This window comes from Acanthochromis polyacanthus, chromosome 1 (assembly GCF_021347895.1).
Source record: "Acanthochromis polyacanthus isolate Apoly-LR-REF ecotype Palm Island chromosome 1, KAUST_Apoly_ChrSc, whole genome shotgun sequence".
Classification (NCBI taxonomy): domain Eukaryota; kingdom Metazoa; phylum Chordata; class Actinopteri; family Pomacentridae; genus Acanthochromis; species Acanthochromis polyacanthus.
This window is the reverse complement of record NC_067113.1, coordinates 25,293,735-25,320,816: the sequence shown is the minus strand read 5'-3', so window position 1 is coordinate 25,320,816 and position 27,082 is coordinate 25,293,735. Positions and strand designations below refer to the sequence as shown.

Here is a 27,082-nt window from a genome sequence, read left to right as displayed (position 1 = left end):
AGTTTGTGTAACTGAATAATTGTGACATCTCCTCCCAAAATGTTGACAGCTTTATAGCATAATCAGGTGAGATGTTTAGGCTTTGTGTGTTTGGTATGTCTAATATTCACTTTACAGTGCCTTTAATCGCAATAACATTTCAGTTAGACTGTAGGACCTGCCATAACTTTTATGCATTTTTATGCAAGTGGAAAAACCGTGTGTTGAAATGGTTCTTCATGGCTATAATCAGCTTGGTAAAAACAAACTGATTGCCACAAATCATGCAGAATCATAGCGCATGCTGATGATTTTTATCTAACTTGTTTGTAATCGTTTGTATACATCTGCAAGCAATTTAATTAGGGACATTATGTATAGTTTAAGGACATTCTATATAAACTGACATGTATGTTGAGCTGGATTTTCAACCAAGTTACAAAAAATCCCAGCGTTACTGTGGTTCGGTTGTGTTTTTGTTTGTTCTAAACAAACAACACATTTTTGTAAATTATAAGGAAATTTATATCACTGAATTACAGCATTAACCAAGCTGGCTCTTGCTTTATTATCAAAGGGTGTTCTCATGCATGGTAGAAAGGGCCTACATCAGCTCCTCATGTTAAATTACAATATTTTAACTTCATTTTGTGGCTGTGCACACATAACAATAAGGACCCATTAGTTAGTTTTTGCCCCCAACCAGTTTACTCCCATTTATCTAACCCTGATCATGCTAATGTTTACTGCTGCAGTTAAATAGAACAAGGTACTTAAGCACTGACTTGTTTTAATAAGCATCATGTGATCCAAACAAGACACCCATTTACTACATTAGATTGAGTTTTTGCTCAATTTGACACTTGAGAAATTAAAGAAAAAGTCTCTCTAGTGGTATTTGTTTTAGAGATTAGTTTTTTTAGAGATATGTGACCTTAATTACTGTCTTGAAATTATAAAAGTAGTTGTAATAGACCCAGTTATCTCAGGCTTACATAGAAAATCATGAAACCCACTCAACAGACACCATCAGCAAGTATAGGAACAAATTTATTTCAATTTAAAACAGATACCTTGTCATTATGTTTCTCTCTTAGAAGGCGGCAATGATCATAAGTCATGTTTGAATGAGGATCAGGCAACAGTGGTTGAAACAAATACATGAAACACATAAAAAAATATGGCAAGAGTTATGTAAATCAGTAATCGATAATAACCAACTGATTGAACCCCCTTCATCAAGGGCTCTGCTTCAATAAAACATCCAAGCCCTCACTTCCAACACAAAATAAACAGCACATGCAATTATAATTACAGTTTCTTAAAAAACAGCAGATTATCTTTTAAATCTTCAATCTTAAATACAGAATAAAGTCTTTGTGTGTACTTAATCATCTATCCTTTTAGTCTCCGGTGTGTTTTATTTAAAAAGGGGGACCATCTCAGGCGGCGGTCCTTCTGATAATGACCACAGCGTTGGCACTTAGAGAGAGCCTGGCTCTAGAGAGAGTGGGGTTGGCACACTCAGTATAATACATAATTTACATTTGGTTTACATACAAAATAAAGAAAAAAAAACAGCATTTTATACACACCACTACACAGTTGACCTTCAGGTTTCATTGGAGTGAGGAAAAAATAAATCAAGTGGTCCTAAATAATAGTGTTTTGGTAATGTCAAAGAAAAAAAAATTGCAAAGAAAGGGAGCAAGCTTTAAGTTGAGTATGCACCAACTTCATACTGATGTCTAAAAGATAAGTTTGATTTCACTTAATCCAACATCAAGCCTGCAGGAAGGGGCACCACATGACGACGGCCACCCAAAGGTGACAGATCGCAGTCTGAAAATCATATCAAGTGACCAGCATCCTCATCTTTTCAAGGCAATGAAAGGCAATAAATAAGTGTCGTAGTGAAAAACCAGCTCAGTCTTTTCACCGGCTAAAAATGAAAATCGGACAAGAGTGAAAGAAGGAGATTGAATTTCATACAGACTTGCCTTCCCTCTCAAATATGTTGAGATAAAAATGTGTCCAAAAAAAAAAAAAAAAAACAACACTGTGCAACACTGGGGCTGCTAACACGCTACCAAAACCCACACTAACAGCCACTCGGCCCTTCACCATGTGCCAGAGTTGTAGAGTCAAGTTTTTAAAAAAAATACATGGTTTGTCACCATTTAAAGTGAGCTGCACTCAACACACAGTAAATATTAAAACGACTACTGATAAATACTCGGGTATGCATACTGGGTTATCGTTCCACTTTAATACTGGCTCTCTGATCCTCTTATGACAGCAGTCTATCGGTTGGCCGTTTGCTTCCTCAGCGTGGGGTTAGTGTCATTTTCAGCAGAAATGGTGGCAGTTAAGGACCATGCTGGTGCTTTATTTACAAAATATTTCAGCCGTGGTTTTCTGTAGTGTTCAGACTTTACATTGCTAATTAGCATTTTTAAGGAATATATTAAATGTTAACATTAAAATGCGAATTTAAAGCAGCTTCACAGCAGCACGAACAAAATCTGTCACTGCTTGGCATGAATTAAATTGACTTTTGCTTTTGATTAATGGCTCCCAAAATGATTTAAAGAAACTGCATATGAAAAGGCATCATGCTGAATCCGATGCCTTCGAATTCTTGCAAAAATTTGAAAGTGGCAACAGTGCTATTTTGAAAAAAAAAAAGTGGTAAATTCACATTAACCTTCATGCAACTTGTAGGTTTCAGCTGAAATATATGCAAAGACACCAGCATGGTCTTTGAAAATTGCTTGGCTCTCATCTACAATTCAAATACTTGGGGAAACATGCAATACTCATCCTGGTAGTAGTGTCTTTACTGATAAGTGTTTCTATACTGCACGGGGTATTACAGGTAACACTGCGATACCAATGCAAACAAATGAAATGTAGTGAAGATCAGAGAGGTGCCAAAAGGACCAGATACCTAAAGAAATACATAAAGAAAACTGCCTAGTGTTGGTAAACTCTCTACACACACACCTTACGTTTGCATTAACACCCTGCCTATACTTCTTATAGCACATACTGCGAGTAATCTCCGTTTATAAACAAGTATTAGTAGTGGATGACTTGGTTCACTGTGGTCCTGTACTCCACTCCCCGCTGTCTGATGCACTGTGATAGCCCTTAATGAGGATGAAGGGTAAGTCACCTGTAGAAAAGGTCAAAGACCAAAAAAGTATATCTGCACTTCACTGGCACTATTCAAAGCAAGCCTCAAAAAACCGGAAATTAACGATGCAAAAAACCGACAACAGAATTTTTCGTGTTAAATTACAAACAGCAAGCATGGACCGCATAGGTCTTCAATCACTGATAAAAAAGTCCACCTATGTTCGTACTGTACATTTTTCTAGGTATGCATTACAGCGCTGCATCTATAAACCGAGAGGAAAGAAGAGTTTTTTTTTTCCTTTTTGAAACCAAAACAAAAATGAAAGAAAAAAAAAAAGAAACAAATGTGAGGGCTCCTAAAGAAATCAAACAGTATTATAATGGATGGAGATGTGATGGCAAGTACAACTGGAAATGTCTCAATAAGAAATAGAAAGCAGAGATAAAGTCCTTACTATACCAGACATTCAATTTTTTTTTGTTGTTTTGTGTTTTTTTTTTTTAACAGCAGTTCAGACTCAAGTAGGCTCCATTGTGAGAAAAGGAGCACTTCAACATGACAGAATCAAAAGCAGTCAAATTATCAACACCTTCAAACCTGGTCCATAAATTATATAAATAAAAAAAATCTTTAATTACTCTTAAAATCATCTTGTCACCATACTGTGAAGATTTTTTTAACCAGCCCTAGATAGTATTACTCTGGAGCCAGAGCTGTTGCAGTAGTGTGGTGTTCTGAGGCTGGCTGGGAGGAACCTCTTTTCTCTGGCTACTGCCGCTTGCCATTGGCTTCCTCATCACCACTCAGCTCTGTGTAGTCCTATTAATCAAGTGAACAAAACCCATAATCACAGTATCAATACTACCATAAATTCATAGGAAAAAAAACGGTATGCTAATGAAAGAAGTTGATACTTTTTAGTTACTTTTTTTGTTTGTTTTTTGCCAAAGATGGTGTACCACAGAGCGTTTTTTTTTGTACAGGAGTGTTTTGTGTATATGTATTTACAAACAAATATACACAAACAACATTTGCAGACTTCAGAGTGCGTTTTCTGTGAAAGGTTTCGTAGCCCCCTTCCTCTCATCACTCAACAGCAAGCAATCTTTTTAGAAACAAAGTGACTACACAGTAAAAAAAAAAAAAAAAAAAAGAAGGTAAACAGAAGCACATCCTGATATAATGGATGACTGTGTCACCGTCAGGAAGTGTGTCTGATTGGACGGCTGAGTGACGCAGGTGTGACGTCATCAGAGATGTTCCCGCATGGATTCTGCTCACACCCGGCGTGGGGGCGTGTTTCATTTACAGCTGTTGCTCTGTTGAATAAGCTACTTGCAGCCCGAGCTGCAGATGTGCTCTGTGGGCTGATTAACACTGATGACATCACACTCCCTCCGCATCCGCCTTCCACCAATCAGAGCGGAGCCGTGTCAAAAAGCAGGGTTCCTCTCACCCGCTACTAGCGTTTTGTAATGAGGGCGCGTGATCAGTGGAGCCAGATGTTGTGACGGTCACACGGAAGATTGTCCCTGTGAATCCATACAGAAAAACATCTGGAGGAGGGAAGCGTGTGATTAACCTAAACATGAAAAAAACAACAGATCTTAAAAGGATACTTATGTCAAGTAAATTTCTGGTTGCTTCTTTTTTCGATTTTTTTTTTTTTTGTTTTGCAAAAATTTTTATAGATTTTCTTAGCGTTTCTTACCATCTTTCCATTTAGCCAGTATTTGTTAAATAGAATTAGACGTAGCAACAAATTTCTATTGTTAAAAACATCTTTAAAAAATCTCGGCAATGAATAGATTTTGATTAGCTATGTCTTGCCCCCCTCGTGCTTTTGTCTTAAGTGTGTTTACATATGCATTTACTTCATAATATATACTTCTATTTTTTGCGACTGCGATGCTCACACCGGTGGGTACATTCATAGATGCGAGGTGGAGACCGAATCCTCTGCCCTGACCCGTTGTTTCTGGTGTGCGACCTCACATCCTGACTTGAGTCACTCTTGATTTTCTCTTCTTCAGCACCGCTGGTTCTTGGATGGCGTCAGGAGATACAGTACTCGCTTCCTTCCACAATGGCGGGAGCACAGAAAGGAGATGGCGGAGGATCTGATCTCACACTGCTGAGAGTCAACTCCGAAGGGCCACGGGGTTTGATGCCGCTATTCACCAAAACACAGCTCCTCGCTAATCAATGCTGCCCCAAATACACACACACACACACGCACAGACACACGCCAAAATCCCCTCCAGTCACTGTACAGCCCGTGTGAAAGGTTTGTGTGCCAGATAAAATGCGCCAGAGCCAGCAGTCGAGGCCAAATCTGACACACGGAGCAGCTTTGGGAGGACCGAAGACTCTGACACAACAAGCTGCCAAGAGAAGGGGGAAGAGGCTTTGGTGAAAGAGGAGGGGCACGTTCGCAGGTGGGAGGGTCTGTGAATTCACTGTACTGGAAAGGAGAAGAAGAAGAAGAAGGAAAAAAAAGCAACGGTTCTGTTGGAGTGTGTGCGAGAGTGTGTGTGTGTCTGTGTGCGTGTGTGAGCCGGAGTGGTGTGCTGTGTAATGCATGTGGAGTTGACGGCACATTCCCAAAAAGGTGTGCATTTGTGCAATGGGGAGGAGATGTGCATCGTACGTGAGCCCTCACACCAAGTTGTACTCTTTGAGATTGAGCTGTAGGATGGTGTCTTTGACAGCTGCAAACACAAAGCGGATGTTCTCAGTGTCCGTGGCACAAGTGAAGTGAGAGTAGATGATCTTGTCGCTGTCTGGGTTTAAGTCCACAAACATCTTGAGGATGAACTCCCGCGCTGCCTGTGCATCTCTCTGGGGACCTTAAGAAGTTAGAGACACACAAGTACATGTAAACACTCATACATTGCCTTTGAAACGCTTCATAATATCTGCATCTACTGTGTAACACACTTAAGTACTTTCACACTTGTCATTTGATGGTTTTTCCATATGAAGTTAAAAAAAAAAAAAAACAGATGCCTTTCAGTTCTCAACGGTTTCCTGTTCAAACTGATTAATGTACGGAAGCTTTCCAATTTCTGACTAGGAAATATAAAAGAGAAATTGGATTTCCTACTCAGTAATTCAAGTATGGTTTCTCAACCTCACCATAGAACAGCTTTTCTACTGATATTGAGTTTAAAGCCTTTAAAAAAATCAAAGTTGTTTTCCCTTGCTGACATGTCCATATGTTGTTTTTATACTAAAAGACACATTGTGTGAAATAATATAGTCAATGCCATGGCTGAGCGTTTCCGTCTAGGAAAATGCACCATCTCAACGGTCTGAAAAACACGGATTCAGACATCTGTAGTTTCATATGCAACAACCATTAGGAACCAATCCTCTCAGCTTGCAGATGGGGTGTTCTGTCTCAATATACTGCTTAGAATCAGTTTCTGGTTTAATCTTGTATGACTGAATTGCTCCTATATTACAACTTGCCATTATGTAGCGTTGAATGGTTTTGTTGTGTTTGAGCAGAGCTTTAGGTGAGTCTGTGTGCTCGAGCTACAGCAAGTAGAAAGGAATGCAGGAAGAGGATCAAAGATCTGCACTACTAAAGGAAACAACAGCGCAGAGCTCCATCTACGCCATTTTAAGGCAGGATGGGAATGTTTTCATGGCAGCACCTTCTTGATATATAACTGGAGTTTCAAGGGTGCAATCACTGCCCAAAGAAGTCCTTTACTGTCTAAAAGCATGACACAATGTACCTTTTGTTTTTTCATTAAGTGAACCACATGTATGTTCATGTGTATTTGTCGATTCCAGAAAAGCAACAAAGCAAACCTGGAGATAGCCATGCATTTTTTCCTATTCTGCACACAGAATGCGCAGCAGTTAAGAATAAGGTAATTTAAAGGTCTAATTTCCAGTTCTGAGGTACATCTACCATTTTCTATACACCACTTAACCCTCTATAGGGGACAGACAACCAAGCGCACTCATATTCACACCTACAGGCAATTTAGAATCACCAGTCAACCTCAGCATGCCTTTGGACTGTGGGAAGAAGCTGGAACACCTGATGAGAACCCCCACAGCACAGGGAGAACATGCAAACTCCACACAGAAAGGTCCCAGGCCGGAGCTTCTCGGTGTGAGGCGACAGTGCTAACCACTGAGCACCTGTGCAACCCAGGCGTAAACTAACCGTGACGTCACCCGTTGGTTTCAACGCCGAGAAAATGAAGCCCGGATTTTGCTACTTCCTGGTCGCCGTTTTGGATTTTTTGGAGCCAGTGACATAAAAAGCGTCATCAAACAGACTGGACCGGAGAGCAACTAGGGGCAGGATTGGCTGAGGACTCTCTTATCCCGCCCACATTTTACCGCAGAGGCTTCTGTTGCTGTCTATCAAGTATAGCCACGCCCCCTGGCTCCGCCAACTTTTAACGATTTATTTAAAATTCAGTATTGATTTATTTTAAGATCGGCCACCTGATCTCTCATTTTGGCCATGAAAACTAACGGGGAAAAAATCCTGAGCTGTAGAAAATCAGTCTATCAAATTTAATTTTTTCCAAAAATGAATTGGGGTCTATGGAGAAAAAGCTTTTTGGAGCCAACCCTAGCAGACGGCGTGATATTGCAAGTTTTTGACACTTCCGGGTGGGCTTCAATTCTGGAGCCAGATGCTACGTCCACTATATATACAGTCTATGGTGCAACCCTGCTGAGCTACAGCTTACCTCTTCCACTGGACAGTTTTGGTGGAGGAGCCAGCACGGTGTACAAGGTGAAGTGTTTTACTCAATGTTTATCTATCGTCACGAACACACGCCCTTTGAACTGCATGCGGCCCTGTCACTGTAATTGTGGCTGTCCGTCACTGCATGCTTATCATTTTATAGATAAAATTGATTAAAAACGGCTAGTTTAGCCAGCTACTTATCAACAACCTTTCCCCCATTAGAGTGGCTGATAACAATGGCCAGGAAGTAGGCGGGGATTTGACAAAACATTTTGAAGTTATGGTAAAATGTAAAGCTTAAATCGCTCGAGACCCAGAGACGCCTATTTAAGCGGTCTCAGTTCGATCAGCTGGTCCACGCAGATTCAAAATGGTATAAAACAAAGTCTGGTCAAATTACAGTAAACAGGTCAGGTGGGAATGCAAGTGGAGTAGCATGGAGACAGACAATAATCTGACAGACAACCAGGATGTGCTTTCACATCCTCATGTGATGGTCAATAAATAGCGAAAGAAAAAAAAAGCCCATAATCAGACCAAAATTTCTAGAGGGAACCAAACATCAATAATAGGTTCAACATTTAGATGATCTCACCATCAAATTCAGGAAAGTAGTCCACCAAGTGTGAGTAGGAAATCTTCTCCTCGAGCAGGTCCTTCTTGTTGAGGAAGAGGATGACGGAGGAGTTTTGAAACCAGGGGTAGGTAATGATAGTCCTGAACAGAGCCTTACTCTCCTCCATACGGTTCTGATGTGCAACAATGGGAGTGAAAGAACAAAAGTAATCAGATTTATGATGTTTGGCTTACTGGAGTTTTCTTTTTCATATTACTGCACATACAGTACAAGCTTTCTGTCCACTTACCTCATTGTCGGACTCCACCAGGACCTGGTCATACTCACTCAGCGCCACAAGAAACATAATGGAGGTGACATTCTCAAAGCAGTGGATCCACTTCCTCCTCTCTGACCTCTGACCCCCCACATCCACCATCCTGATGATAAGATGAAGGTGAAGAGGAGGATAAGTGAAAAAGCAGGAAGGGAAATGATTAGCATGTAAGTCTGGGTGGCCTAGTTAATGTTAAGCGATCTATTTAAAGATCAGACGACTAACAGTGATCAGTGCTAAACAGGTTAAACAAAAGTTTAAGCTCCCAGTATTCCCAATTCCCCGGAATAGCTCTAAGAACTACTTTTTGCCATTTTGATAACAGGTTTTGAATCCATCAAGACAGATTCAGTAGCATTATCTGATTCACAGGTTGTGAATCCTGTGAATCTGTGCTATTACAATAAAATGCACATGTTGCAGATGAACTCTAGAAAAAAATCCATTTTGTTGCTTTAGATTTGTCCCTAGTTTAGTAGTCCTCAAGACAGCTTCTAGTCTTCCTTCAACATTTTCAGCACATGACCTAAATAAAGATAGAGCCTCTCATCCAGGGACTCATGAAAGCATATTTTTATTATAATTTAAGGAGACATCAGAAGTAGGCCTATCACCTAATTTTCGGTCCTGACCATTTGTTAAAATGGTCTGAACCCAATTCCATTAACTTAATTGTAAATATGTCTGAGAAAAAAGGAACGCCTGATGGATTCAACACCTTCAGAAGAGGATTAAAAATGTTTCAGAGCAAATGTGGACACATCTTGCAGTGTGAAGATGCATTTATTGTTTTAAGTATGAGAGTCATGCATGCCACCATGAAAGCTTCCTGTTTCAGACAGATCTGGGATCAGTTTTCAGAAGAGCACCACTCAGTTTAGGAAATTGTGCTATTTTTGTCATTTGCTGAAAGCCTATGCAATATCTCAAACCAAAAACTACAAAAATCTAACAGATATCAGTTTTTTTAAGGCTCACTATATATATATATATATTGTAAATTATATTCTGATTTGTCCACATAAAAGTTTGATTTCACAGCAAAATGGGACAATATCTTCTATAGAAGTGCACATGCAATCTCTTCTACTTCTTATCTAATTCAATTATATCTGTACAAAAACCTGTCAACATGCAGGAAGCTGATTATTGTGCATCCAGTGGTCTTAGATATGTTATAGAAACACTTTACTGGAATTACTAAACTGAGTGGCATTTATTTTTAAATCCTTTATGGTCATATAAGGAGTCAACATTCTATCCGAGCAGATCAGGCTGTACTTCTGTTTAAGCGTTTTGGTGAAAGACGAAGATCACAACACATTCTTTTTCCTACTACACAGCTTTCTCAGCGTTTCTTGGTGTGTGTAATAAAGTACCATATAACAAACACTTGTCAAGTCTTGAAACACACGTGGAGCAGACAAATGGGAACTTAAAATGAAGGACAGAAGAAGAAGCAGAGAGGAGTGCAAGGACAAAGGACAGACAGAGGACAGGAGGCAGAGTTGAAAAGACAAAAAAAAAAATCCAGGGGGTAAGCTAAAAACTGGCATAAAAAGTGTATGTGCCTGCAATAGACAGGCTGGTGACCGCAGAAGCCATTCATAGACAGCACTCAAACACCGACAGATTATGTGAGTCCTCATAAGGTTTCAGGTTACCTGAGCTTCTCCTTGACAAGGTCACCCTTCGCTCATCAGGGATTTCAGGCCCCAGTTTCATTAAGTCTTCATTTGAGACAACTGATTCAGTAAAACCTTTAACGTAAAGCCACCTTTTCCTGTCAAAGCAGCATATAAATGCCGTTTGTAAAATTCCATGCCTAGTTTTGTGTATTTTTGTGCGCCTCTGGATGCACAGGTGCTTGCCTTCGGACCAGGTGTAAGACTCTCTGAGAAAGCTGCACAAATCAGCTAAAATTCACAATGCAATGGTGCCCCCTGGTGGTGGCCCAGTCCACTGTGGTCCACAGAGACCCAGGGCCAATATAGGCCCTGCAGGACCTGCTGCCCAAAATAACATTCCTCCACCGCGGAGAGGACGACCTCGTTTCTTCTGCCAGCCGGAGAGGAGAGGAGGAGAGGAGGAGGAAAAGAGGAGGTGACCCATTTACAGGGACCGGGCACCAGAATGTAGGACTTTCTGTTCATTAGAGGGTTGTGATTTGTGGTACGATTGTTTCTTGGTGGCAGCAGGTAAGTCTGACTACGGAGAGATTTAAAATGGTGATGACTTGGAATTTTTATGACTGTGTGGAAGAGTTAAGAAGAGCAGGGAGGAGAAACAGAAATCAAAAGTTGAGGGCTACAAGTTGCTTGGGGAGGACAAAAAGTTGGTTTATTTGGGGCCCAAAAAACAAAACAAAAAAAACACATTGAATGAATTATTGATGTGACAAAACACGGAGGGACGTAGCCACAACAGGGCATCTTTCTACCTGAAAATGATGCTTTGCAAGTCGAAGGGGTACTCTATGATTCCTGTAGTGGGAATGCGCACCCTGAGTACATCCTGCTGAGTGGGAAGATAGTTGGAATCTGCAATACGATCCAGATCCGAAAGATAACTACAGGCAGACCAGTCAGGAATAAAGGAGGGACAAAGAGGGAAAAAACAGACAGAAAAACAATTATATAAAGCGTGACAGGGAATTACCGCAACCCGTCTGCCATTCCAGGAAAGTGAGGACGAGTCCTGTCGAGGAAGATTCACAGAGAAGGCCACATCACAGAAACAAAGAGGTGTCAGTGCCACTGCTCCACCTACACTGCCTTTACATAAACCTTTTAAATTTTTAAGATTAGCCATCAACTTCTTACTGGAGTTTATTCCATTTAGAACATAAATCAATTAACACTGACGTCAAGTGTTGTGTGGATTATGGTGCGGACAGTGAGGTGGCATCAGTGGCAACAGCAGTGACTTCGGCAGCAGAAACAGCAGCACTTGTATCAGATGAAGAAGGATTGGACAAGTCTGACATCGAGGATTGCAGGAAACATATTCTCTTGCATTTCCAAAGGCTTAATTTTACATTATTTCAAACTGTGTCCAATTGTCTCGCACATTTTAGAATGAATTCCTGGAGAATCTTTGACATCACTGCCTAATGCGTCTTCATCTTGTATTTCGTAGCTGCTCCCCACACACTTCAGTGCAGCATGTCTGGCCTTAGGTTTTATCCTGGGGCCAGAATCTCAGCACGATCCTAAACACAAACCACTGATATCTAATCAGGTTAAATGCAGTATGATTTGTATTTACCCCAGCTCAGACTATCAATTTGGGGGCTTTTGATAGTTTCTAACTCATCTTATACTGCCATAAGCAGGATGCAAGAAATCTTTCCCTCTTTAGGCCTTTTTTTTTTTTTATAAAATGACTACAATAAATTTTCCCCCCACTGAGCCACTATGTTTCTATGCTGACAGTCATCAGTGGTTTATGTCCTCTAGCCATGGTGATGCTGCAGTCCGGGTGCCTTAGGGGTACCTGAAGATGACGTTCTCCAGGTCAAATGGGTACTCTATTATACCCGTGGTGGGAACACGGACCCTCAGCACATCCTGCTGGGTGGGAACGTATCCCTCCGCAGTCACACGGTCTATATCGCTAAGGTAACTGGAGATATACATGAGCAGCGTGGATAACACTCAAATGCAGACATATTCAATGATAATTCATTTTCTCATGCAGAAAAAAATACACATCTTACACATTTAACATCTCACTGCAAACACAGCGCACACACCTGCATGCATGCAGACTGAAGAGAAAAATTAAACAGCAGTACAGCCAGAGCACAACCAGGGGGCACTATAAAGTGAGTCAACTGCCTTTGGCCATGTAGCTTGGGATCACAATATAGTTGTGGCAAAAATAAATAAATAAATCACTACAGAAGAGGAGGCTGACACATTTGGCCACAAACAATAAGGTGAAAACACAATAGGTGCTCACTGTGCCAAGCTTACCTTTATCTATGGATAGGAGCGTATTAAGCACAAAGCTGAACCTGAAAATGCTCGAGTTGTCTTCACTAGCGTGTACATACGTAATGGAAACTATTGGGAAGTATTGAAACAAAAATCTTGAATAAAATGTTGTTGAAATAAGAGTGTATTTATTTATTATTCAGATAGCAGGTTCACTGCTGGTCTCTATATTAGCTGGCAGCAAATTCAGGGTAAGGAAACTTCAGTGACGTATAGCACCACCAACAAATCCTGTAGTTCCTGACAACTGGAGATAAAGTAATTAAATAACATCAATTTAAAGCCAAATAGCACTTGCAATCTTGTACCCATGCGTTGTAGACTTTTGATATCAGATAGTAAAATTGTGAAAGAGGATTTTGCAATTTGTCAGCCAATACTGCATGTGAAGAGACGGCTAATGTGCTGCCCCGCCCAGCATACATTACAAAACCCACAAGATAATTAAGCACAGAGCATGCACACAACAACGTGACACCAAGCACACATCACAGAACCACAACTGTGTGTGTGTGTGTCTCATACACATAAAATCAAAGGGTCATGTCCACCAAAATCATACAGATATTTCTCAAATTACCATGGGAGTATCTAGCTGTGGATAGTGAAACAATGAAAGCAAGAAAAAACATTTGTCTTTCTTTGATTTCGGTGAACTGAGCCTTTAAACTTAATCTGCATGCATACACGTTTATCTCACATTGATGAAAGCACAGACACACCCACATCATTTAATTCCTGCATGCATGTGTGGTTGCCGTAAACACTCACGCCCACTGCCATTCACTCCATTAAAGACCACATGACTGTTTTACGCAGGTTTGGAAACCGAGACATTTTATCCTTCATCGTCAATTGTGTCTCTATCTATTTTATTTTTAGATTTGCAAAAGGAGCCCAAACAAATCTTTGAAAACTTTAGCATTCTGCAAAAGCTAATATGTAACAAAAGTTCCCAAACCAGCATCGCAGACACATGGCCACAAAAATTGCATAAGCACACACGCAGATTGTGTCAGACACCCATAAATACCATTCTTAAATCCTAGGCAGACATCATGCTCATTGTGCACACAGAGACACACATACAGAGATGGACAGACGTACTATTTAGTGGAGTCAGAGAGCTGGTACTCTCTGCGGCGGTCGTAGGCCTCCTGGATCCCCGGGTCAGCCCACAGGCTTTTGATAGCTGCGATGTAGGGGTGGTCAAATCCATTGATCTTCTCAATATCCACTTCCTTCACAAGCATGGCATTAGACTGGAAAGACACGGCAGCAGAGAAGATTTAAGATGAATGACACAACAGGACGAACAAGAAGAAATACCAGATTTGATAAGTTATTTCCATCGATTTTAAGCAGAAGACATCGGAGCTATCTGTAAATATCTTTCCTCACTGTCTGTTCAGACCTTGCGGCCGATCCCAACCACCCACCTATTCTACTTATTCCAAAGATAATGCTTCTGCTAGACAAACTAAATGCATCACTTCTTGCATGCCAGAAGTCTTTCCAAGGCAGGGACCTCAAAGCTGCAGTTGGTCTAAGCCTGAAAAATGACGTGAAGAGGTTCTAGGTTGATAAACGAGGAAGTATGAGCAGCTAAATTAATATTTATTTAAGAAGGCCATCAACACTGTTAAGAATTTGTCCAGAATGTTTCTACCTTTTCATTGCACACTTGAATATTTTTGAGGCCTTCTTTTCAAGGGTGACCAAGTGCAAAGAGTGTCTACTTTTGAGGACACCCACACTAAATCCTTGTCAATACACACAGCCGCAATACTCGATTAAAGAAGAGGTGATCCATGTGTTAACTTGTTTCAAATATGTTTTTGGCATGGTGAAAAATTCTCTGCTTTAGATAAAAACAGTTTAAAACTGTCAAATAACTAGGACAAACTAAAGAGCAGGGTCATGTGTACACATACGTACAATACTAAACACGAGGCCTTTCTTTGACAGCATTACATAAATTTAAGACTGACTTTAGGTAAAAGGAATGGATTGAAAAAAAACAGAAAAGTCAAAAAATATAATAATGGCATACATTGTGTAAAAAAATACTGTTTTATTATTTTTTGTGAAACATAACAAATTACATAATACAATCCTGCAACATGGAACCAAATAAGAACAAAGGAGACTGTCTTCCTATTCTCGTCACTGTGGTATATATAAATATAAAGTGAGTTTCATATGGCAAAGAAAAAAAACGACACATTTTTGGGACAGTTAAACAGCTTGCAGCTCCTACCACAACATTTGTGCTGTTGGACTTCCTACCGAGTATTTCTGGTTTTGCATCCATTCTATGGTGTTGAACAAAATCTATCTACTTTGGCCAATTCTTACCCGGTTCTGTTCAAATTTGTAGGGGATCTTGAGGGTCTCAGTGGCGCGGATCATGGACTGCATGGAGGTGAAGATGTTTTGGTAAACAAGCCGAATGAAGCCTCTTTTGTCTTCATCGGAGTAGCCCGCTCCATGGATGATCCTCATTTGTTTGATGAAGGTGCTTTTGCCACTTTCTCCCGTACCTGGACAGGACACAGAAAGACAGCAGCAAAAATTACATTGAGGGCACAGTGGGATCGCAATGTAAGGCCTGGTGCAAGGATAGAAACAAGCTGAAAAAAAAAAAAAAAGGCCAAGAGGCAAGACAGACGACCACTGCAAGCCTGAATACAGGCATCCAGACCGTTCTGTTTGATTCACCTCATGTACAAAGCAAAGTCCTGGTACATAGTTTTATGGTTTACATAATGTACAACATGCTACAAAATAAAGATGTCAAAACAAAGACAGTCTTAAAGGAGAAAGTAAGAGAAGGCATTACAGTTTTGGTTATTAAACAATCAGAAAAAGCAGGAAAAGACTGATTTCTGTCAAAAAAGCCAACACAAACTATATACCTTTAGTGAATACAGAATGGCAATGGAACAGAGTTCAGGCAAAGCACATAAGGAATAAAAGTATTCTTGACAAAAGTACCATATAAAGTCATGTTTTCACACCATAGTGCACAATGGTACATAAAAACACAAATACTTGGTACTGAAAGTATGCAAAATCAAGTTAATGGGGCCTCAGATCATTTCCAGGTGGTGCCGTTGTCGTTTTAAACTCTCTGGAAAGGATGAAAGAAAAACAAGCACAGAGAAGTTTTTATGATTTCTGTTAACTTTGGTTACTGAGTGGTTTCCTTGTCTAATATCTATGAGCATCCTAAAGCCGTGTCTAAACAGATAAAAGCCAAGAGCAGCACTAGAAAAATTGAGTTTTAGGCCATCTATGTTTTGGAAGTGCTTAAAGGTCAATACACCATCACTTTTTGTGAAGATGTAGGGCAAGACTTGTCAAGTTCTGCCTGGGAAAAGGTAGAAATGCGCAGACATTGCATTTTGAATTATTCCAACATTTTCTGTCAAATTTCTGCAACTTCCACTGAGCTCACCGTTAGGTATTAAGAGTCTAGACATTGACAGTAACAGTTAAAGTATTACGAACACTTTTTAGTTTAGGACAATAGAGTTCAAGTGCATCACCAGCTAAGGCCTCCAAAATGACAATGAAGATTTATAGTTTTAACAAAAAGAGAACATTACAAGCTTCATGAAGGTAGGACTTATGGCAGGGCTAACAGTATTAATTCATTTTGAAATTAGACTTCTTGTTTGTGCCAAGATCATGAGCACAAGCGAAATCTGTAACCCAAGACAGATGCTCTGTGAACGGCAAAAAAAGTCAAAAGAAATTCCAGAAGAGATCCAAGAACGTGCACATTCACTTATTTCACTTAATTAATAAGCAAGGAAAATCAACACAACCTGGTACAAATGAACGCTTCTCTCACAATGCCATTAATGTGGGATGTTCATCGAAGTCAGCATTACGAATCCCTCTTCTGAAATTCCAAGTTGATTAGCTAAACTGGTTATGACTGCAGATATGTCAAAGCTTCTTTGTTCAATGTCAGGAAGCTGTCCCACAGTTAAATGAACAAATCAGAAACATTTCTAGGAAAAAGAAGGGGGATGGGTGGGGGGGGGGGGATATGAAGTAATCTAATGAAGATGATTAGGAGAACTCGCTCTGTGTTTTAATGCTGAGCTGCCTCTGCCAAAAGGTGACAGCAGGGGTCGTTGTCAAAGGGTTGCATTCCTTTAGTGATCCTCCTCTGCCCTCCTGAGTCCATATCTGGGTGTAGGATCACTGCAATATTTTAAGTGGTGTAAGGTTTCCAGATTTACACACATGTTCAGAAGGCTAAGAAAAGACTTGATTATAGGCATAGATGTCAGTGTTAAAATCACAATCTCTGCATCCGGTAAAACAACCGTATTTAAGCTGCAAATAATGATTGCAACATAAACCCGCACTTGCTGGGGGGTCTGTTGGGCCTAACCCACATTTCGCACAAGTCCTCTATGTTCTACATACTGCCTCGAAACACCAGCCTCAGGCCATGGACAAAAAAAAAGAAATAAGCTGATGGCATTTCAGTCCTCAGTCATATCAAAAGGGATCCAGCACATCCATAATATCTGCAAAACTGAAAGGGAAAGACGAGGTGGAAAAAACACACATACACTCATCTCACCACCACCTACATTCAAGGTTTTTGAAGAGCAGCCATATTTCCGTTACCATAGCAACCCCTCCTCTGTCTCCCTCTCTTTTCGTTCCTGTGTTTTTTTTTCTCCTTTTTTTTTCCAAACCCCTCCCATCCGCCCCTTCTCTCTCCTCTCTTTCGTAGCAGACAGTAAATATAACTGTGAGCCCCTCAGGCTTGCTGTGTGCTCTTCATCTTCTGGTGTACCACAGAGAAGAAGGGCCTCGGCTTCACAGAAAATTTGGGGAGGGGAGGGGAGCTGGTCTGAGGTCAGTAACGGGTTCTAACACCGAAAGACCGCAAAAAGGTTGGGAGAGAGAGAGAGAGATAGCCGCTGCTCTGCTGATGCAGGAAGAAATGCCTTAATCTCAAATACAAGTTTTGGGTTTCAACTCTCTGTCCATAAGGGGAAATAACCCTCCTCCATGCCCTCTTCCAACAAAATGTCCAATTTTGGAGAACAGAGACTAGATAGACTCTACCGCTCAGTAAGAAGGTATTATCTTCATCTTTTCTCCCGGACGAATCAATGCATCGCAGTGAAGGCTACACACTGGGGCCTAGAAGGTAGTCGGCCTAATAAAAACCGTTCATCTAGCTAACAAACGGAGTCAAATACAGAGTGTGTGTTCTTTGTAATGTGCTGCAGTGCTAGTGACTGCAGAGCTGCTACAGTAAAGGAGCAAGAAGATCACTCCTCAGCTTAATGTCTGATTTATTTCTCGTGACCTCGTCACAAGATCTCCCTCCGCTGTGTTCTCTTAACTATCGTGTCCCTCTTTCACCAGACAACACACTACGAGTCTCTGTCTTCCCTTTTTCCTCCCCAGATTGTACCAGCTTCAGCTACAACCATTTCCATGCCCTCGCCAACTCTCCCCCACAAATACACTCTCTTCCCCTCTCCCCTCCTCCCTTTCATCACAACCCCTCCTAACCTCCCTGAGGCAAGAAATATGCCTCTCCATTCTCATCCCTCTCTGTCAAGAATTTTGGATATTCATAACTAGAATCCATCCATTCTTTTTTGGTAATGACCTAGAAAAAGGAGGTCACCTTTTAATAGCTCACACACTACTTCGGTTTGATAACGCTTTCTGTCCTAAGCAGCAACGAGTGTGAGAGAGAAAGAGAGCTGAGATTATGTCCCAATGCAACAGTGCAAGGTACACTACGCAGCCCACACACTAGTCTTTTGTGGAGCCGATGTGTTTCTTGGAACAGCACTAGAAGTCTCAGTCAAGGGTAACCTGATGACAACAAGCATACAATTAAACCTTGCTCTGGATACCCAAATTAAGAAGAAATAGCTAAATGAAAACGTCATGTAAATAGTATAACTATCCATCATGTAAAGGCGCCAAACGCCTCACCTGTATCCTCCGCTGCCTGGCTAGCTTTCATAAGCCTTTACATAACGCGACTGATGTCAGCTTGTGACACAACACCTGATAGATTTGACACACTGCTGTCTTGGTGCAGCAGTTTTGGTTCAGCCACACTGTCTGGTTATCTCCCTGTGTGTGCGTGTGTGTGTGTGAGTGAAAGACCCGCTTCGTTTATACTGTCTGCCGATATCCTATAATTCTTCCCTCCTGCCTCAAATACAGGCATGGGTGATCACAAAAGGCCTCACGCACAAGCCTGGCCACCTCTGCTAAACCTGGCTTCCCCCTGCAATACCTACCACTGCTTTTCATGAACATGAGACTATCAGCATCACTGCAAACCATCATGCAAATACGCACATAGATAAAATGGTCCGCCGGTGAGAACGGTGTTAGCTTATCTGGGTTTATGAAGCATCCTATCAGGCAGCACATGAATCCAATCTCAGCGCAGAGGAAACATTTGCATAGATACAGCAGAGGTTAAGGTGTAATCAAAACCTCAGAAACGAGCATCATGCAGGTGTTAGCATTTTTATCTGAACCCTGGAAAGATGCTGTATGAATCAGACAGGCAGAAGGCTAACTAAACTGAAGCGTGGGTCTAAATCTTTCACTAAATTCATCGAGGAAACTGGACTCTTTTGGGTGTACAAAGGAAAGACAAGGCAGCCTGGAGCTAGACAGGACACACACCACCTGCCCTACCAACTGTGGACAGAACCTGTGGTCAACGTCAAGACATGGATTTTACTTCCACTGTTAGGGCCTTATTCTTCCCTTTTTCTTGCAATAAACCTGGGCCGTGCAGATTGTACACAGCTTCAAAAAATACACAGCAACAGGGACCGTTTCTCTTTCAGGTCTGCGGCTGCTTGCTGTCAGTGTCTATTGTGTTTCTTGCTGTCGGGATCTGGGCATAACACTACTGCTTTGTGCGGATGTGTCTGCGTTTGCTGAGTGCGCCACGTACGTGGGTGTCAGAGCTGTAAATCGCCCATACATGCTATAGCATGCACTGCACATAATACACACACTGGCAAGCTCACATCTTCATCTGACCACCTTAGGATGGCTGTGTCTGTTTACCAGCGAGTATGCGCTGTATGAGTGTCGTTCTAGTCGAGTGGGAGTGGGCGAGCAAAAAAAAAAAAAAAAAAAAAACATGCTTCACAAAAGATTGGAGCGAACAGCAGTATTTTAGTTTGCAATACACATAATGTGCTCAGCTGCTCAAAGTAAGACCAGCCAAATCCTTGATGCTGACATTATTTCTTAAGCCACTGCACTTATTTTTGGGAATCTCATAATGGAGATTCTGAGAGATAATATCAGTGTGTCCACACATGGGCAGAAAACGTTAGCAGATATCCGCTCCACTGATTTAATGCATCCACTTTAGAAACCATTTTTAAAATTGCCAAGTGTAAGCAGGGTCTAGCTTTCCAAATTCAACTTGAAATAGGGTAAAAAAAAATGAATTGACAGAAGTTGAAACAGTATGATCAGAGAGAAGTGAGGGTTTTACTGTACACGGCAGCTGGTGGGAGTAAACAGGAATGAACACGCCGCCCTGTCACCACAGAGCGGGCTGAAGATACTGGCAGTGAACAGAAAGGCAGGCTACGTCCCCGTCCTGTCTGGGGACCGGGGTAGCAGCAGTATGTGGGACAGGAACCATCCAGCCTCATTCACCCTCATATCCCCAGAGAACCAGCCATGACCCCATTTAAGAGCGTGTGTGTGTGTTCATCTGTGCGCAAGTGAGCAAAATGAGCAACTATGTAAAAGACACAGTGTCATATAGACGGGCAAAGAGCGTATGCAAAGTGAGGCTTACAAGAGGCCTTAACCTTTACTGACTTTACAACCAGAGACGTGAAAGGAGTTTGGATGGCGACATGACCTATGTTCTGTGATGGAGAACAAACTGTGGCTGTGCACTTTACCGTGACTTCAATATTAATAAAGTATGCAATTTTACTGTCAGAGACAAGAAATGAAACTAGCCACTTGTCATTTTATACAAAGAGAAATTAAACAAAACCAATGCAATCCAGTCTCAAGAGCATATCTGACATTAAACCTGACATGAATCTGTAGATTATTTTCCCCATTAATTGATAAGCTGCTTGGTCTACAAGATGACAGAAAATGGGAAAAAGTGTCAATGTTCCCCAAAGTCTGAGATGACGCCCTCTAAATTCTTGTTTTCTGCACAAGCCAAAGAGATTCAATTTATTTTCATAGAAGAATTAAGAAACCAGAAAATATTCAAATTCAAGAAGCTGGAATCAAAGTTTTTTTTCCTTAGTAAAATATTCAAATCTCTATTGATTCTAAAAAATTGTTCAGAGTTAATTTAATATTGTACAACTAACTGTTAAATTTAAAGTCAACTAGTAGTCAAATTTAAAATTCGACAACTAATCGCTGTAGCTAATCACACTCAATAATGAACATATCGGAACAAACTGAAGTATTTGACAAACCAACAGCAATTTCTCCCAAGGCTTCACTGACATCGATTTTTATGATGTCACCAAAAGAAAACCGCACAAATATTACAGGCCTTTTGAAGCCAAGAAGAATGATAAATAAATGACATGAACTTCTGTTTGTTCAAAACAGTAATAAAAACAAACTTTGCGCCAATGCCGGTATGTGGAACCTTTGTTGCATGGCATTCCTTCTCTCTTAACCCTTGTGTCTTTTCATCTGTACACTTTGAGCTACCTCACAAATGCTTAAACCTTTGAACGAGTGTAATGCTGACTCTCCCTATGGGCCACATTTAAACACGTTTGGAGAAAAATGGACAAGCACTGAATAATCATTGTCCTTAGCAGTAGAAGTATTAACACTGCACTCCATCAGGTAGTGATGTAAAATAGCACTTTTACCAGAGAGAGCAGATTCTTTCCCAAAATTAGTGTCAACATACAACAGCTGACTAGCTTACTGTCTTTTTGTAAAATGCTTAAAAGTTAACGATTCCTTAATTAGCAAATACAAAGAATATTTATCAAACATTAGCAGATTTTGCATCATGAAGAAAAATGAGTATCAGCCTATATATGGTTTTCAGATTTTTAACTCCCATAAATGCAGAACATGTCTCACGATGGTTTCCATATTTAAAGGCTGTAGATCTGACCGTGATAAGGAGGATTTCAGGAATATCTGGCCATCCGCATAGCTCCACATTTACTGGCATTAAAAGCACTGTACTCGCACACATACACAGACACACACAACCACAGAGGAGTAGAGCTAGAACATCTCTATTGCCATATATGATCAAAATAAGACGGCTTGGCAAGAGAAGTAAGGTCAGCAATAAACATCTGAGCCTAACCCCTGATCCCCTTCCTGGTTCAATAAGACCGTTCCTCTAAAGGATGTCTTAACCTGCTAACTAGAAAGTACGACTGATGCAGGTAGGATCAGCAGCAACAATTAAATCAACGAGGACTTGGCGAATGACCGTACATCAAACCGACGTTCATCACCAACATAATGTGCTAGACAAATTCTCTAATGACCAAAAATGCCTTCCTGACGTCATCATAGAGATGTTTTAGTGATCGCTGGGCTTTCCGTTTCTCATGTTCCACGTCAAACCCACATTTTCATGAGAAGTGAATGCCAACTGCTCCACTGACAGCTTGACTGGGAGCATAATGTCAAGCACTCCAAAAACTCTGAAGCTACCATCTCACTTTACTGACCGTTCGCGCGCTCCAGCAGTTCATTTACCCAATGCAGCAGAGGCCACAGCTCCTGGCCCACTGTGTTTTGACCAAGTAGAGGCAAACCACTGGTCTGTGGAGCAGGAAGCTGTCGGTATGGCCTGATATGGCACTCAGTGACAGGCAGCCAGACTGTGGGCACTGCTGCAGTCCTGGCAGAGCAGATATTTCCTGAACAAGCAGCTAAACTTAATGTTAAAACCTTAACCTACATCATTTAATGTAACATTCACTCTCACTGTATTCTCTTTCTGGGAACACTGTGTCTGAGCCTGGTGTAAACTGTAACCAAACCTCATAACTGTTCTGTCAAGACATGGCTATTTTGGCAGTGGATCCTGGCCACAGTACATCCTGCCAGGAAGGGAGAGGGACACTGAAGGAGGGGGGACCTGAATTAGTGAGAGAAAAACTTTGATGCGAGAGGAATACAGCGTAGAGCTATAGTAGGTGCTGCATTAATCAAGAACTTAAACAATGAGCATATTAATCAATTTGCGCACTCCAGTTCCAGATTCTCAAATGTGACAATTTGCTGCAGTTTTCTTTATTCCCTATTAAGAGAAAATCTTCATAGTTTGGACTTCTGGTTAAACAAAAGAAGAAAATTTAAAATCCTTGGGCTTAGGAATGTGTCATTTTCAAGCATTTGTTGTCTGTTTCTAGTGCTGAGCTGCAATTAACAACAATTTTCAGTATGGTTCAATGCCGCTTATTCGTTTAAGATTGATTAGTTTGGTCGAAAATGCAGTAAAATTTCTACCACAGGTTTTCAGCTCCCAAAGGGGATGTCTTCTAACATCTTATTCTGTTGTTGATTCATCATTTTCAGCTCTATCCTTTCTCTAATAAATCCATGTTTGGTACTAATGGTACAGCAGTAAGGAGTGACACATTAGGTATGAAAACTAAAACTGAGCTCTTGGGTTCACTGCTGCGAGATCAGCTGAAATGTACAACATATCGCCTGTATTTGCACTGAACTGCAGGGTTAGTAATGACAGAACAACTCCCACAACATTGAGCTGAGATGGAGCTCAATATCATTTTCCCTCTCCGTGCAAGTAAAAACACAGCTGATGAGAGGACGGCTGTGTCTCGGCAGAGCAAGCACGCCACTAACCACAGGATTGGTGGTGCTCCTCGTGCAAGATTCCAAATTATTTGCAGTGGTCAGGTCATCACCTTGCATCGTAGGCCATCAGATTAATGAGAGGCAAATTGCAAAGCGCTACATAACGCAGCCATTTTGGAACATGGGGGTTAAACGCTCAGAAATAGAGATCGTCTTCTTCCTCCAGTGAGGTGTGGAGAGGCAGGCAGCTCACCGAGGGCCTGAGAATAATGCCAGGGGATAATAGGAGTCAGTGACATCTCAAAGTCTGAGCGGCAGATGTGTTTAACCAAGCCTATTAAGACCTGGACTAATCCTGCCTTACACGTCCTTATCCAGGCGTCCACTGACAGCCTTAACTCACACAGGACAGTTCACGTACAGCATGACTGACTGCAGTTCTTGCTTGCTTTCTGTCTTGTACACTGACAGATGTTTCATAATGCCCGCTGTCAAATTCAGAGTTATACTGGAGACAGTAAGAGAGAAACTAAAGCACAGCGAGTGTAAAACAAAAAGAGGCTAGTGTTTCGAGGGAGCATAAATGATTGCCTGAAACCACTCAGTCAACCCATCCCTTCACTGATCATCTGGCACAAGAAATGTGATTGCAGCAAATCGTTTGAAAACTGCTGCACAGAACACACGCCCCTCTTCACCTGCTCACCTTGGCAGGCAGGTAGAACAGAGTGCGACAGCGATTAAAATGTGTAACAGAGAATAGAATCTGTCCCATCAATGGTATAGCTCTGGTATGGCCTACTTTACCGAGCTGAGGTATTCAGCAGGGAAATAAAAGAAGACACACATGTCAAATAACGGAGGCTGCTTTTGGTGAGTGAGAAATGGGAGCAAACGTTTTGAAACTAAGGATGCAACCTAGATAATTCTAATTGTCCTAAAAATGGACACCTGTTTTTTTTCCTCTCTCTCCAAGACACACTATATGTTGTTTTTGAACAGCCAGTGGGCCACATCATGCACACGCAGTTAGCTTCTTAAAAGATGCATGGATGCAAAATGCATTTTTCCAGAGAGGAATTGCAAATCCATTTGTGATGAAGCATGGCCTACTGTGCTTTTTTGTGTCCACAGAACTATGAATCAATGCAGTACAGAGCAACTTATTCAACAGCAGCTCCCACCTGCCCACACACCAGCTATAAAAATAGCTAACCTACTCAGCTAGACTCCAGGATGAGGGGGCAAATCCCTCAGTATCCTAGCCCTCTGGAAGGGTAGATCTGTGACACTGGGTGCACACTAATAAATGAGAGAAATGCAGCGGTGAATGAATGGACACCATGCAAGGTCTGGCTGAGGCACCTGAAGGCTCATCCAGTTGTGCGAATGTTATGCAACCTGCTGAGAGCCACAATGCAAAGCAATCCAAAACTGCTGCTGCTTCTACTACCGACTGACCATCTTTTAAGTAGCACCAGCTAACGCACCACACTGACAGATCTGAAGCTGGGCAACTGGTTAGCTTGAGGGCTAGTCAGTGATGTCCAACTGGCCCACTTGACTAGCATGTGGTCGCCTGTAAACGGTGACATCTTAGCAACTTCGATGCCAAATGAGCTGTTCTCTGCACACCAATGCCAATGCATGCACTCGAATAAATAGACAGCGTAACCTGTTAGACTGTTTTTGCAGATACACACCTGGACACGCTAAATAATCAATTTTTAACCCTGCAAGCTACACGACAATGAAAGCATATCGGTCTAGAAAAAAATCATGCTTTAACGTTGCTCTAACTGAAACCAGGCGCCCAGCTAGCAACCCTAACTAGTAGCATTATCTGCTAGCATTGCCAAGAAGGCCCAAAAAAGGATAGTTGCCCATATAACGACACAAAACATGACAATTAAAAGGGGTTATTCCGCAATTTGCGTGCTACGTACCGAGAAGTAGTAATTTCAGCTCTCTCCTGGAGTCTCGCTTGTCTCGGCGGAGTTGTTTGTCAATTTCTGCATTGATTCGTTTCGACTCCTTCGCCTCTTCGCTCAGGCAGCAAGCCATCATGGACTCCAGAGTCATCCCCTCTGGTTTTGGCAGCCCGGTTTAGACGGGACCCGACTGACACTTTGCCCACGATTTCAGCTTATCCCGAATCCCCGGGTCCTCGCTTCGGTCTGAGGCGAGGAGGTGGTCTTCTAACGTCGGGGTTGGCTGGCTGGCTTGGACGGATGGATGGATGGATGGATAGACGGGACTGGGGGGGAGGGGAGGGGAGACAAGCCAGGGGCCTCGCTGTCAAGTTGTCCCCCCAGCCGAGAACAACTGCGACTTCGCCCAGGCGTTCTCGGCTAATTCACGGGAGAGATTCACACAGAGGAAGGAGGCAGCCAGGGAAGACGGTGAGGGCCTCTCCCCCGAGATGCTCTGCCTTTAATACGGCTAATGTTACAGCAAGATTAGCTATTTGTTTATATCATTAAGCCCTCTGAGCTCCAATGCTAGCTTCTTTTTTTTGTGGCCTCCGATTTAAATCACAATCCGCCAAAAAAGTGGCTCAAAACTGCAGTGTCGCGACATCCAAACCCGTAACAGCTGATATCTATGCACAGTTAGCTAGCTAGTTCGAGCTAAAATAAACTCGAAGAGCCGCTGTGGGTAAGCTAACGTTAGTGTGGTAACGGTTATTGCACTATCCGCGCCGCAGCCCCGTTTTCTCGGCGACTACTAGCTAAATCAGACACTACCGAAGCTGCCCTGCTAGCCCGCTAGCTTCCCGGCTAACGCTGAGTCGAAGCCGCAGTGATTGAAGCAGCAGCCTGGTTGAAGGAATTTATCCGCCTAGCTAGCGATAACAGGACAGCACCCCCATCACATCCTGACTCATATTTTTTACGGTTAAAAATACGAGGCTACGACAACCAGCCCTGAAATATTGGGAGGAGGAAAGAAAAAAACTGCGTGCCGGACCGGCGGCTTTAGCTGGAGACGTATTCACTTCAAACAGATGGCTTTCGGGTTGCTCGTCGCTGGAACAAGGTGGGCACAGTCCGGGATGATGCCAAGCGAGGAGGAGGAGGATACTGTGGAGCTGACTGACAGGCGGACGATTGCATGGAGCAGGTTCGTGGAAGACCAATTGAATGAGCAAGGCGGGTCTCGGGGTGGGATCTGACTCCCGAGCATTCAAGTTAGGTCGATGAGATGCAAAACCTAATATGTACGGGTTGATTTTTACACAAGTTCTTGCATCGCATGTTAGATCGCTGCTAAATTAAGTTAATTTCCAACACAACATCCTGGACAGTTTTCTGCAAATATCTTTCAATATGTGATGCACACATAGTAATAAGACATTGCAATAGCCAGACAGTCATCATTCCATCAATAACCTGCAGTATAATGCAGGCAGCAGCACACAAGACAAATAATCTGTGGTGACTGTGGTGATGTGAGCTGGGATAGCAGCGACATCGTGTGGCCCTTACAGCACAATTGCATATAACATCTG

At 41.9% G+C, this 27,082-nt stretch overlaps 1 protein-coding gene across 2 annotated transcripts; it reads right to left on the bottom strand.

The window, feature by feature from the left end:
* Positions 1–1,011: 1,011 nt before the first annotated feature.
* On the bottom strand, positions 1,012–26,713 carry gna11b (guanine nucleotide binding protein (G protein), alpha 11b (Gq class)). 2 transcript variants are annotated; one of them, XM_022211149.2, is made up of 8 exons: positions 25,518–26,713; positions 15,097–15,281; positions 13,846–14,000; positions 12,236–12,364; positions 11,181–11,309; positions 8,714–8,843; positions 8,443–8,596; positions 1,012–5,970 (listed from the first exon to the last, which is right to left on the bottom strand). In XM_022211149.2, exons 1-8 carry the CDS (start codon positions 25,651–25,653, stop codon positions 5,780–5,782), a joined length of 1,209 nt encoding a protein of 402 aa, XP_022066841.1. In that variant the 5' UTR covers positions 25,654–26,713; the 3' UTR covers positions 1,012–5,779. The 2 variants fall into 2 exon arrangements, with proteins under 2 accessions (XP_022066841.1, XP_022066840.1); XM_022211148.2 differs by lacking the exon at positions 12,236–12,364 and having other exon boundaries at positions 25,518–26,709.
* Positions 26,714–27,082: the final 369 nt, after the last annotated feature.